This window comes from Sceloporus undulatus, chromosome 2 (assembly GCF_019175285.1).
Source record: "Sceloporus undulatus isolate JIND9_A2432 ecotype Alabama chromosome 2, SceUnd_v1.1, whole genome shotgun sequence".
Classification (NCBI taxonomy): domain Eukaryota; kingdom Metazoa; phylum Chordata; class Lepidosauria; order Squamata; family Phrynosomatidae; genus Sceloporus; species Sceloporus undulatus.
In genome coordinates, this window is record NC_056523.1 from 132,346,029 (window position 1) to 132,359,469 (window position 13,441).

At 39.8% G+C, this 13,441-nt stretch overlaps 1 protein-coding gene across 7 annotated transcripts in view; it reads right to left on the bottom strand.

Moving 5' to 3' along the window:
- TBCD (tubulin folding cofactor D) overlaps positions 1-13,441 on the bottom strand; it is a 172,133-nt gene extending 158,692 nt beyond the window's left edge. For 2 of the 7 annotated variants that reach the window (XM_042448421.1, XM_042448415.1), the window contains exons 1-8: positions 12,178-12,277; positions 10,116-10,198; positions 9,802-10,017; positions 7,202-7,252; positions 6,244-6,341; positions 4,353-4,454; positions 3,243-3,389; positions 1,182-1,237 (exon numbers count right to left, since the gene is read on the bottom strand). In XM_042448421.1, coding sequence (XP_042304355.1) covers positions 1,182-1,237; positions 3,243-3,389; positions 4,353-4,454; positions 6,244-6,341; positions 7,202-7,252; positions 9,802-9,994 — 647 coding nt within the window. In that variant the 5' untranslated portion in view covers positions 9,995-10,017; positions 10,116-10,198; positions 12,178-12,277. Of the gene's footprint in view, positions 1-1,181; positions 1,238-3,242; positions 3,390-4,352; positions 4,455-6,243; positions 6,342-7,201; positions 7,253-9,801; positions 10,018-10,115; positions 10,199-10,570; positions 10,590-11,129; positions 11,308-11,852; positions 11,946-12,177; positions 12,278-13,422 lie in introns of those variants that run through there. The other 5 variants (XM_042448418.1, XM_042448416.1, XM_042448417.1 and 2 more) reach the window with 5 other exon arrangements.

Consider the following 13,441-nt stretch of genomic DNA (forward strand, 5'->3'; position numbering starts at 1 on the left):
ACTGGGTGACCTTGGGCAAGTCATATGCTCTCAGCCTCAAGGGAATGCAATGGCAAACCTTCTCTGAACAAATTTTGCCAAGAAAATCCTATTATAGGTTTGGCTTAGGGTCACCATATGTCAGAAATGACTCGAAAGCATGCAAACAACAACGTACCTAAAACCATGGGTATCATTTGAGTTTGCTCACACATTAATGTAAAGGATCCTTACATTTCACTAATAAACTGTGCTCGCACATTAATATAAAGGGTCCTTCCAGTTCAAAAACAAATTGTTCTATCATTTCACACATTTGGGCTATTAAAAGAGAAATACAGTAGTCCCAATAAATCAGAGCATATTTTCAGAAATCAACCCGTGGTATTGTAACTATCACTTTTACAAGCTTAAGTGTTTCATATGTCATTTTTATTTCTGTGGCGCTAAAAACTAGTTTTAAGGAGAACCTCTGCCTGAGAATTCTAAATACCCCTCCTTAAAACTGCCAATACCAGAATGCAACAGGAGGCAGCTAGAGCAGTTAAAGTGGAATAGTAGCACTATAAGAGTATAGTGTGATAAAATAAACAGAAATGGGGAGAGGAGTGAATGGGCCTTATGGTTTACTAGTATCCTAGATGGCTCAGAGCAGACACTCAGAACAAGTCACTTTGGGCTCTTCACTGATAGAAAAGCAAGGTATAATTAAATGACAAAAAGCAAAGCACTCCTCATAGGAAATGAGAGTACACTGCTATATTTTGTTGTAAGTCCCACTTATCCATATAATAGGCCTAAACTGCAATATATTCTTTTCGGAATGAAAAGGGCAAGTTCTAGTAATCATTTACATTATGTTAACACAACCTATGCGGGATTGACCTTGAAAACCATCCCAAACTACAGACAATTCAAAAGTAAGTGGCTAGACTGTGGCCATGTGCACATAATACAGGTCATCCAAATCCAAATTCTTATACAACTGCTGGTTGCAATAAAACCCTAAATAGCTCTGGGTCATGATAACTTAAAGATGAATAACAGTTCAATTATTGTTATTGTGTCATCTGCTATTGCTTTATCTATTTGGCATGTCACCTTGGGTACCCACCGGAATGAGTGGGAAGACTTAAATGTATCTAATAAAATTAATAAAATAAACATACTTTTTTATCAGTATCAGAAAGAAAAATACCTACTTGGAGACCAAGACTGCAGCTGCATCTCGAGGCTTGTCACTTACCATAAGGTAAGACTAAAAAGAAATAATAGATATAGTTGGAAAAGTTTGTCACATTAAAAGCTAGTTAATATTAGACAGCCAGTGTGGAAGTATGAGTGTTGGACTAGGAAACTGGAAAATGAGGGTTCGAATTCCCACCCAGCCACTGAGTAATCTTGAGAAATTCACACACTCTCAGCCTGAGAGGAAGGCAATGGCAAACCCTCTCTGAGCAAATCATGCTACGAAAACTCTGTGATAGGTTTGCCTTAAATTTGCATGACCTGAAGGCACATAATAACACAAATATACACACATGCAATTCTTCCCCTTTCTATAGCTAAACGTAAAGACAAGCATAAACCACAAGAAAATGTCTAATTCTTATTGAAAATTAATTTAGTATTGACATGAATTAGGAAAGATGCATGGAAGGAAAATGAGTCCAACATATACAGTAAATTCAATAACCCATGCTGACCTAGTTTTTCATTATCCATTTTTTTCAATAACCCCTGAACTTTAGGGCTCATCTCCATGTGTTTGATAAAAAAAGGTAGATCTTCTTATCCCAATCAGTAGTTCAGTTTCAAAGTAGGTAAGACTTAGAAGATGATGTCTCATCTTTACAACAATCAGAATAGTTTTTTGCAGGTTTTTAGATCTATGTTGCTGTGTTCTGGAAGAGTGTATTTCTGACGTTTCACCAGCATCTGTGGCTGCCAACTTCAGAGACTGCTGGCATGGAAGAGAATGGGGTATACATACATACTGTGTGACTCTTGGTTGAGAGGAAGTGATTTACATGGTAAACTGTGTGTTGGTCTGGTGCCGAATGGCAATGCCTTAAGGTGTTGCAAGGCCTTAGATGGTGGCGAAACGTCAGGAATAAACTCTTCCAGAACATGGTCACATAGCCTGAAAACCCCACAAAAAACTATGGATGCTGGCAGTGAAAACTTTTACCTTTAAATCAGAAGAATGATGAAAAACAGGACAGCATCAACAGCCTCAAAATTCTAAATCAGCCTTTTTTGACACATTGAGAAAAATTCCAGAGGTTTAGAAAAATTATACCATACTTTTTCATCTAACATCTGGCTGAATTTCGTCTTTTTCTCATTATTTTGTTATCTGCAAGGGGTTTTTGTTTTTAGGGTGTTGTTTTTTAAATTAGGATTGTATTTTTGTCCTCTCGACGACTTTGAGATAATTAGGGAAAGTACAGTAAAATATTCTAAGGAAGCAAAATCAGCATACCCTTATCTTCTTCCCTGATTCACAGAAATATACAGTAATATAGAATATATGACATGAGGTGATTCCACTGTGAATTCTCATATTATCCACACTTCATACACAATAAAATGAAATAGGGTGAGAAAATTCAGAGTAAGATAACCATGGCAGAGGGAGACTACTGCTGTTTCTAATGGCCATAACAATTCTCCAAAAAACCCAGTTCTCAAGGTTAGACTTTAATGAAGATGGACAATGGTTTCAGTTTTGAACAAGATGTTTTCCAAAATTGCCATACTTCTCACATTGAGGATAAAGGGGAGAGGAGATCACAAAAATTAAAATACTGAAACTGCTAAATTTGTCAATTTAGGCCTAAGTCTCTAATTGCTTATATCTTACAATTCTGTTTGAATAGGTCTATTGTTGAGACATATTCACCCACAATTTTGATAAAATAAAGTTTTTTCTGTTATGCTGCTCATCTTTTATTCCTATAGCAACATCATTTTCTCCATGCTAGGAGTACCTCTACCCATTGCAGATGGCAAGTGCAACCGGGAAAACATTTCAGCTCATTTTTGAAGAATTTACTGATTTTAAAAAAATTGTATATTCAGACAGAAGAAATCTGTGGTTTAAAATGTTTAAATGGAAAAACTGATTAAATGCAAGGCTGCACTGTTATAGTAAAAGTAAAACATCCCTGGACATTACAGTTTGCCATAAAATGCATTCTACTTTTACAAACACAAGGAAAGTGTCATAGATCATAATGGTATTGTCTAGCAAAACTCACTTTTGCTACCGTGAGGATTCGGTCCATTGTTGATACGCGAGGGCATCCTTCTAGGGAAGAGATATTTCCATCTAGCCGTGCCAAATCAAATGGAATCAGGCATGTTACAGACAACCATAACAATAGCATATAACGAGTCTCCCAGGTCTAGCAAGAGATAGGAAAAAATACTTATTTTTATTACAAAATAAATGCTGTAAAATAGATACTCCACGTGCCCAGAAAGCTTACAATATACATATGTGAAACCATATCCGCACACAAAATATAAATTAGTATTAGAATATGTAGAAAAAGAGAGGGGGAGGAGGAAGGGAAAGAGAGAGAGATTAGAACACCTAGGGCTATGTTTGGGTCTAATGAGCTTTGCTTTTTCCTGAATATAAAAAACAAACTTAACAACTTTAACATATGTTTAATTGAAACCAGGTTCAAGTACAATATTTTATTCATCCACAACAACAACCCTAAGCCCCATCACCACAAACTCTGCCAAGAAAAGTTCAGGTTTTCTGAAGACACATGCAAACATAAGATAGGCATTTCATTAAAGGCCCATAAATGGAGGATTCCAGAAGTAACTTTCCACTCCTAGGTCTTTTTGCCAAGATAACTGCCTATATTTTTCAGACTATGACTCTCTAGACCTTTAGCAACTAGTGTGAATTGTAAGAATACAAAAGCATCTTTAAGAAGGAAGGTATACAGCTATTCTATTAAAAAAAGGTTTGTAATGCACACAAACATAACATGCCTTTAGTGTTTCACAACAACATGGATGACAGTAAGAACAGAATCAAACCATTGATCCCTTGAGCTCAGTGGACCACACTGACTGGCAGTGGCTCTCCAAGGTTTCAGGCAGGGGTCTTTGACAATCATAGAGATGCCAGGAATTTCACTTGGGATCTTCTGCAAAGCATTTCTGCCACTGAGCTATGACAACACCCACACACACTTGACAAAATGTGCATATTTATCCACCCTTCCTACTGCCCAATGCTAAATTAACAATATGGCCTTCAAATAAAATACATTTTAACAGCTATCCCTAATGTACATTTCTGCAGGTACAATTTCTCTAATAAGGTATGAAGAAAAAGAACTCACCATATAGTCTTTTGGATTCTGACATACAAGCATATCTAAAACAGGCTGCACATCGACTACCTCATGAGGAAATAGTCGCAGGAAAGTTTTACACCCTCGGACCTAATAAAGAAAATGTTATCCTATATAAAAATATTTTAATGTTCATATCTGAAATATTTATATGCTGCACCCAAATGTGTAATATATAACTCATGTACATTAAGAACAATAAACATCACAGTAATGAGTAATATGCCATCTTTAACCCTGAAATGGGTAAAATATAGACTAGTACAGACAATAAAACCAAACATATAGCAATAATAAATCTTCAGGGCACACTTTCCCAGAAAGATGTTCCACAAATGTGGGCCCACTGGGAATGAATTTGGAAATATTTAGATATAGCAGCCAATAGTCAAAATATCAAGAAAAGTGATTCAATATTCATTAAGTTAAAAACCAGTATGAACCAGTATGTACAGTATAACATGTAAATTTTCCTTACCAATGCTATCCTTAAAACATTTTTACATGAACATACAGCATGCTATGTTCAGTTATCTCCTAAGTGATAAACTTGTGTTTAGGTTATATTGTTTCAGATTTGAAATTGAAACTTGCATCAAAAAATGATGTGTAATGGAGAGATATGCTATAGTGCTTCTTTGTGGCATAATACTTTTCTATGATAGATTATCTTTATCCTTTTCTAGAATAGATGAACAATTTTCTAACTTTGTCATTTTATAATGCATGCAAAGCATGTATGATTTCAAAATACATTTATAATTTTGAAAACGCTGTATACACAGCTCTGAGGTCCACAATAGAAGAAAGGTTGTCTATCCATTTAAGTACATAAAGTGATCACATATATCTCAACTCAGAGCCAGCAGGATATAGTGGTCTGAGCATTGGGCCACAACTCTGGAAGTCAAAAGAAGGCAAAGGCAACCCCCATCTGAACAAATCTTGCCAAGAAAACATTGTGATAGGGTCGCCTTGGAGTCACCATAGGTCAGAAACAACTTGAGGGCACACAACAATAACATCCAAATTGGATAGCCTATAGAAAGGTTAACTGCCTTCATGATAAAACCACAGTTAGGGAAGGAGGATATGAAAACAAGGAAACTGCGAAACAGTGGCTTTGAGGCAAAATCCTGCCTACTAACTAGTATCATCTGGCTCCCTGCACATTTTTTAAGTGAAAACTGCCTTAAAAATCATACCAGGTTTTTTTTAAAAAAAAAAAGGATTTGGGGGCCACAAAATCGGGGACCAGCTCCACATGTGGCCCAGAAGCCACACTTTCCCCACCTATTTCAGTTTTATATTGATAGTTTAATTACATTTCAACACCTTTTTGCATTTTTAGCTATGCATATTTGTTAAGTTACACTGAATCATTCTGGAAGGAAAAGGTGGAATATAAACAAATAATATACAGTCAGCCCTCTGTATCCATCAATTCTGCATCCACAGATTCAACCATCCACGGGTTGCAAATATATTTTTTTAAATCCCAAAGTTTTATATAAGAGATATGACTTTATTATTGCATACAAAAATACTTGACCATCCACAGATTTGATAGCTACAGGGGATTCCAGCAGATGACAAGGGCCTACTGTGGTGGTGATGATGATGATGGCAATGATGTCAGGCAACATTAAGAGAAAACATTTACATAGAAGTCTGTGTTTCTTGTATTAATTTCTGAGAGAGAATCCTAATGGCAGGCACCACACAAAATGCGACCACCAAATTCTGTAGTTTCTGGAACACATCACTGAAGAAATACAGCTCACAATGTTTAAGTGACCACTGTTTTACAATAACTCACTCATTTATATTATTTGATAGTAGCGATTAAACGTCATACCTAATTATAATCCACTTTTACCTTTGAAATGATGTAGAGAAATTGAAAGGCCAGATGAATTAAAGAAGAGGGAGATGCTTCATCCCGGACAATATCTAATAGTACATTCAACATGCACTCTAGAAGAAACACAGGAAAAGATGGTTGGGGTTTAAAGAAAGAATTAGTTTGCAAACATATTCAGAAACATGAATTCCAATTTTGGTGTAAGCTTATAAATCATTCTCATTATCAACCATGCCATAAATTTTCAATTACACAGGAGTACTCTTGCAGAAATTAAAGGTTGCTCAAGTGCTCTCAGCCTAAATACTCTAGGGCCTGTTACAGACAGCCAAAATAAAGCTGCTTCGAGTCACAGTGGAGGTATGGTGTTTCAACGATGCATGCATCCTAAGAGTCCAGAAGCCACACCAAAGCCACGTTCCAGTCCTTAGGGCTGGAGCGTGGCTTTGGTGCGACTTCTGGACTCTTAGGACGCATGCATCATTGAAACACCATACCTCCACTGTGACTCGAAATAGCTTTATTTTGGCTGTCTGTAACAGGCCTAAGGCACAAGATACTATCTGATCTTGGAAGCTAAGCATGATCACTTCTGGTTAGTACCTGGATGGGAGACCTCCAATTAATACCAGGTGCTATAGGCTATATTTCAGAGGAAGGAACTGGCAAAACTACCTCTGAGTATTCCTTGCAAAACCCTATGAAAACCATGGGTTCATCTTAAGTTGATAGGTCATTTCAAGGCACGCACACACACACACATACAAGTGACCTCTACATCTTCATTGAAGCCTCTCTGATGAGGCTTCCACATGGGAAAATCACAAGGCAGTACAATGCTTTTCATCTGCACTTTTTATCTTTCACTTCTGCAAGTATTTTTACAATATTCCTTCTGTGCTGACTAAACATCTGAGATTTTAAAAGTTTTACATTTTTTTTAAAAAAAACACACACAAACAACACAACTTACCTAAATGAGCATCCAAAAGATGAGGCTGTTCTTGGTACTTGTCCATTATAACTGAAAGAGGAAAAGACTATTGAGTGAGAATCATCAAAGATCAATTAGTTTTCCAATGTTATTAATCTCTGAATTGCCTAGCCTGAAGAGAAGACCCTACTGCAAGATTCCTGAACTGTATGAAAGCCGTAACACTGTTGCCCCTTGAATAGCAACTGTATCACTTGTAGTAAAAGTCAGGCAAGCTTGTCATGGTGGTAATTTGTTTTATTCTGTTAATCTTCTTGATTTTGCTCTTGGAAAAAAACATAAAAATATCGTACAACACAGGCGCATTTTGACACCTCCCATTCTGACAACTCATTATTTCAACACTTGCAAATTATAGACAAATTCAATTAATTCAACAAGAGATCAGCTCTATCATCAGAGCAGAGCCCTCCTTGAATTAATTGAACTTGTCCATGTAATTTGCAAGGGTAAAAAGAGCAAGGAATCATCAGTAAGATGTCTTAAGCAGGGAAGTTTGTTCTCCCTGATCCTGAATCTCCACAAGGCTGCAACAACCTCAATCCCCACTTCACCTTGCCCCCAACTCCCGCCTTGCCCTAGCCCCAGGGCCATGGAAAAGCACATCTAGATGTTACTGGGACAACAACCCCCTCCTGATTGCTTCTTTTGCTAAGGGAGAGAGGTAAGAAAGCTTAATTTCTGACACCCACAGCATGAAATAACAGGAGCTACCCCTGGCCTTTTCGAGTACTGTACTGTGGCACACTTCCGCAATTGCAACCCTTAGCTGGGCAGCGAGCAAGTAGTACAACAGAGCAGAGGCCAAAGAAGAAAGTTCTTTGTTTTGAAGCTCTTGCCCCTTTGCCTGATCCCACTTCACTCACCCTGCTTGCAAGGGAGAGAGTTATTGTCTTCCATAGGCACAAGGCCCTTTTTGGATAAGGCTTCCTGATTCCCTGCTTCGAGGGAAAGGAGCTATTGCCTTCAGGAGCACAAGCAGGGGGTCACAAAGCACTGTCCAAAAGGAGGCTTTTGCCCATGGAAGGCAATAACAGAAGTGGGGGATTATGAAAAAATATCCAAAAAGGGTCTTGTGCCCATGGAAGACAAGACAATACATTTTTCAGTGGTAAAATTTATTTGCAAGCTAAAAAAATACTGGGTTCTACTTTTCAACTGATTCCAAGTGATGCAGTGCTCTAGTCCCTAAGCCATCATAAGTGGGAGCTTCTTGTAAAAACAATGCACTTTGGTCACACGTTGATTATCCGCCATCCAGAATTCCGCTTTGATAGCCTTGGCTGAAGAGCCGGGGTATAAATAAGTAAGTATTATTATTATTATTCCCCCAAATCCAAAATTGTCCAAATGGGTGAATGAGGTAGTGGCACCTTTGCTCTATGATGGTTCAGTGTACACAAATTTAGATGCAAATTTTTTAAAAATATTACTATATAAAATTACCTTCAGGTTATGTTTATAATTTCATATTTCTTCTCCAAGATTTCATTATATATATGCAAACACACATTTTGGGAGAAAGGCAAGATACATGTGCAATAAATAAATAAATAAATAAATAAATATTCCAAAATCAAGAACAGTTCTGGCCCCAAGCATTTCAGAGAAGGGAGACTCAACTTGTAACATCCAGTAAGTGGCAGGCTAGCCGAGCAAGGTGACATCATAAGCTTGCAATTAATAGCAATACCAATTACATTTCTATATCGCTTATCAGTGCACTTAAATACTCCCTTAGCGGTTTACAATGTGTAAGTGAATTGCCCCCAACAAGCTGGATACTCATTTTAGTGAGCTCAGAAGGATGCCAGGCTGAGTTGACCCTGAGCCCCTGGTGGGTATTGAACTCACAACCTTGCAACTGTGAAGGGGTGGCTGCAGTCCCAACATTTAACCAACATTTAATATTATATCTTCATATCATATCTTCTCGTCTGGTATCAGTTCTGTACGGTAGATATAAAACCGTGACAATCAATAGCAATATAGCAAGTACATTACTGTCTTGCCCAAGGCCCATTGTTGTAGTGTGCCTTCGAGTCATTTCCGACTTATGGCAACCCTAAGGAAAACTTATCACGTGGTTTTATTGCCAAGTTTCTTCAGAGGGGGGTTGCCATTTCCATCCTCTGAGGCTGAGAGAATGTGACTTGTCCAAGTTCACCCAGTGAGTTTCCATGACCGAGCTGGGAATTTAAACTGGTCTCCAGGGTCATAGTCCAGTGCTCTAACCACTACACTGTGCTGGTTCTCTAAGGCCACCTACTCTATGTATTTTCATTAGCCATTCATATTCACTATCTAACAGGTCTGACTGTCTCTAGTAAGTGATTGTAGGACCAAATGAATTTAATGAATATGACCTGAATCCTATTCATATAGTCCCATCTAGAGAAGACCCACTGAATCAATTGCTGAATGGGAAGTTAAAGCTTAAACACATCTCATTTATTCACTGGGTCCACTCTAGTTTAGGCCTACCAACAGGATTAAGGGTTAAAGTTTTACCATTATGCTCACAAGATCTAAAGACAAAGCCCCAATCAGCCATACATACTAAAAGGAAACATTCATACCTTTAAATTTTTCAAGTGCTGTTTCTCGCAACGTCAGGTCTTCATACACTAATCTGAGATTATTAATCAACTCCTGTACTTCATGGCTCTCTGTAAAACTCTCAAGTATGTTTCCCTTGGCAATGACATCAGGCTCCAGGAATCTGTTGTCTTCTTGTTCAGATCCTCCATCATCCACCTCATTTAAAACCATCTTGTGATCGGACAAATCCTTCTCTAGCAAAAGTGCAACAAACAGGCATTTACTATTATGTTCATTTAAACTGTTCACTCCGCGCACACTTCACAACCTACGCAATGCACTCATCCATTACCTCAGTAGGCTTAAAGCTTAAATCTTCTCCCCTCCTCCCCAACAAAATCACCAACAGGGTACAAGACAAGGTTCTCTTTTCTCCTATTAAAAAATGACAATATAAAGCAACATTATTATATAACATTTTACAAACCTACATACATTCATTCATTCCTTCGTCTTTATCTCACATATATTATTCCTTACATTCTTCATCTCTAAACAAAGTTAATAAAACAAACTTCCTAATAACTACATTCTGAATATCACCTTTGTTATTACTTTCTTTCACTTCTACTGCTTATCTAACCATACTCTTCTCATTTACCTGATACCTTGTCTTTCATATTGAATCAGAGTCCCTCAAACCATTTACTGGACAAGCAAAAATTTGTTGTTGTTGTGTGCCTTCAAGTCATTTGCCACTTACAGCGACTCTATCACAGGGTTTTCTTGAGCCTCATTCCCACTTACAGATAAATCAGTGTGCGATCTGAATCGATGGAATGATTCTGTTTCAGCCAGCCAAAGGGCAAATTTGAATCACTTCCGATCGGCTTGTGGTTCACACTTGCGTTGGATTGATTTGGTGAAAACATGTGGAAAACATCAGCGACAAAAAGAAGTGGGTTAAATGGGTCTGGTGCATGGCCCCCTCACCTAATTGCTTCAGCGAATCGATTTAAGTGGGAACTAGGGTCATTTGAACTGGTTCAACCTGATTTGCGGCCCAGTTTAAAAGGTAGTGGGAATGAGGCCTTGGTATGTTTCTTCAGAGGGTGTTTGCCATTGCCCCCCCAGAGGCTGAGAGAGTGTGACTTGACCAGGGTCACCCAGTGAGTTTCCATGGCTGAACAGGGATTCGAACCCTGGCCTCTAGAGTCATAGCCCAATGCTGAAACCACTATGCCGCGCTGGTCTCCTCAAGCGACAAAAGATCTACCTTTAACTCTAGAAGTGTCCTAGGCCTACTTGCTCTCACTGGGCATAAATCCTGTTGTTAATCCTACACAGATTATTCGATGGGATTTACCTCAGTGTTGGCTGAATAGGTCTACTCTGGCTGGGGCTCGCCAGCAGGATGCCAGTTATTGGACACTGTTATCCAATCCTCAGGGAATATTCAATATCACCTAGAGCTCAAGAGATGGGGTTTTTTGCACAGCCTTAAACACAGACTTCCTCTCTCACAGCTTGGCACCACTTTAACCAACATGGCTGCATCTTGCGGAGTCCTGGGATTTGTAGTTTGGCGAGAGAGGTCCAGTGCTTCACCAAACTACAAATCCCAGGATTCCTTAGGGCAGAGTCATGGGCTGCCCCTGCACTGCAGAAACAATCCAGGTTGACTGGCACTCTTAGCAGCCGATATCTCAATGCCGTGGAATCCTGGGATCTGTAGTTTCACTGGAGATTTATCCTTCCCTGCCAGAGCGCTCTGGTGCCACAACGAACTACAATTCCCAAAGTTACACAGGATGGAGCCGTGGCAGTTAAAGTGGTGTTGCACCGGTTTATTTCTGTGGTGCAGATGCAGACCAGAATCCTAGTGGGGATCTGTATCTTGAGGGGAGGCACCAGAGGCGGCACTTCTCTTGGCAGGGAAGGCTAAAGCAAAAGGATGCAATTTTACATATGCTGTATTTTATACTGTATTTTATTTGGTATTGTAAACCGCCTCAGCCCTGCGGGAGAGGCAGCATATGAATAAATTATTATTACTATTACTATTAAGCATTAATAGCATTAAACCCACAGGCTCCCAGACACAATTCAGGGAAGGTGTTTTAGAGCCAGGCAGTGCCCTCCTCCTCCTCCTGCTCCTGCTTCCTGAGCGGCAGAGGGACCCGCCCTCCTCCTCCTCCTCCTCGCATCCTTCCTTCAGAGCAACTGAAGCACCAACGCCTCGTCCATCCTCTCCCCTTTTCATAGAGGAAGAGAGAGACCATTTCATAAACCCCCCCCCCGCTGTGAATGAATGGTCCCGCTCCCTGCCCTGCCTCCCCCCCCCTTTCAGCCTCCACTTGGTATCTCCCTATCTGGCTCTCTTGGGAGCCTCGGGAGCCGCTCCCCCCGTTTACCGTGGTGACAAAAAACGCTCGTCGTTGGCGCTTGCCGCAGCCAAGCCTTCCCAGTACGGCGCGGCCGAGGGTCATAACACCTCGGAACTCGAAAGCTTAATTGGACCCTGCCGAGGGAGGAGCCCGCCTGACGTCACGGAAGGGACGCCGCTATTGGTTGCTATGGAAGAGCCCAGGGAACCCTGGGATTTGTAGTTTGTTTATTATATTGGATTCCTGGCTCTTCTTTTTCCCAAAAGGCGGCTCGTGGTGCTTTAGGCTTCTCTGTCAAACAGTGCTGGTGCCACACACGAAACTACAGATCCCAAGATTCTGTAGCCCTGGGATTTAAAAGTGCGAAACTACAAATCCCAGGTGTTTCACAAGGTCTTTGGCCTTCTCTGCCAAAATAGGACGGTGCCTCACAAAACTATACATCCCAGAAGTTGTACACGGTCCTTTAGCCTTCTCTGCCAAAGTATTCTGGTGCTCACAAAACAACAACCAAAGTCCCTAACGCCAAAAACCCCCAACGTGTAAGAATAAAACAAAACAAACTGAAGGGTTCTGCCAAAACAAATTTTGTATATAGAATATAACTGAATGGAATATAACTCACTTCCAATTAACAAAAAGTACTTCTGTACAGAAATAAGGGATTAAATAAACCCTGGAGCAGAGAAGCCAGTCAAGTTTCTAAAGGAGTATAAATACCCCACTGAAAAATGAGCCATTGCAAAGATAGAATCCTAAAATGATATTAAAAACTCAAGGCCAGACACGTTTTGACCTCAGTCTTCCTCAGTGGCCTATAACCATTTAAAATATATTGTATCTGCTCATCAACTCACACAATGTGTCTCTACTCAATTCAGAAGCAACAATGGTCACGTATTGCTCACTAAAACCCTTATATAACCACATGATCTGGTAATACAGTAGGAGCAATCCTGCCAAGACTCAGGAGAAGACTCTAGGGAAAACACAGGCCTGTTACAGACAGCCAAAATAAAGCTGCTTCGAGTCACAGTGGAGGTATGATGTTTCAATGATGCATGCGTCCTAAGAGTCCAGAAGCCACACCAAAGCCGCACTCCAGCCCTAAGGACTGAAGCATGGCTTTGGTGTGGCTTCTGGACTCTTAGGACGCATGGCATCATTGAAACGACCATACCTCCACTGTGACTCGAAGCAGCTTTATTTTGGCTGTCTGTAACAGGCCTTAGAGTGTGAAAGAGCAATGAAAAGCTCAAACCACCAACTCACACTTAAGCCCACCGGGGAT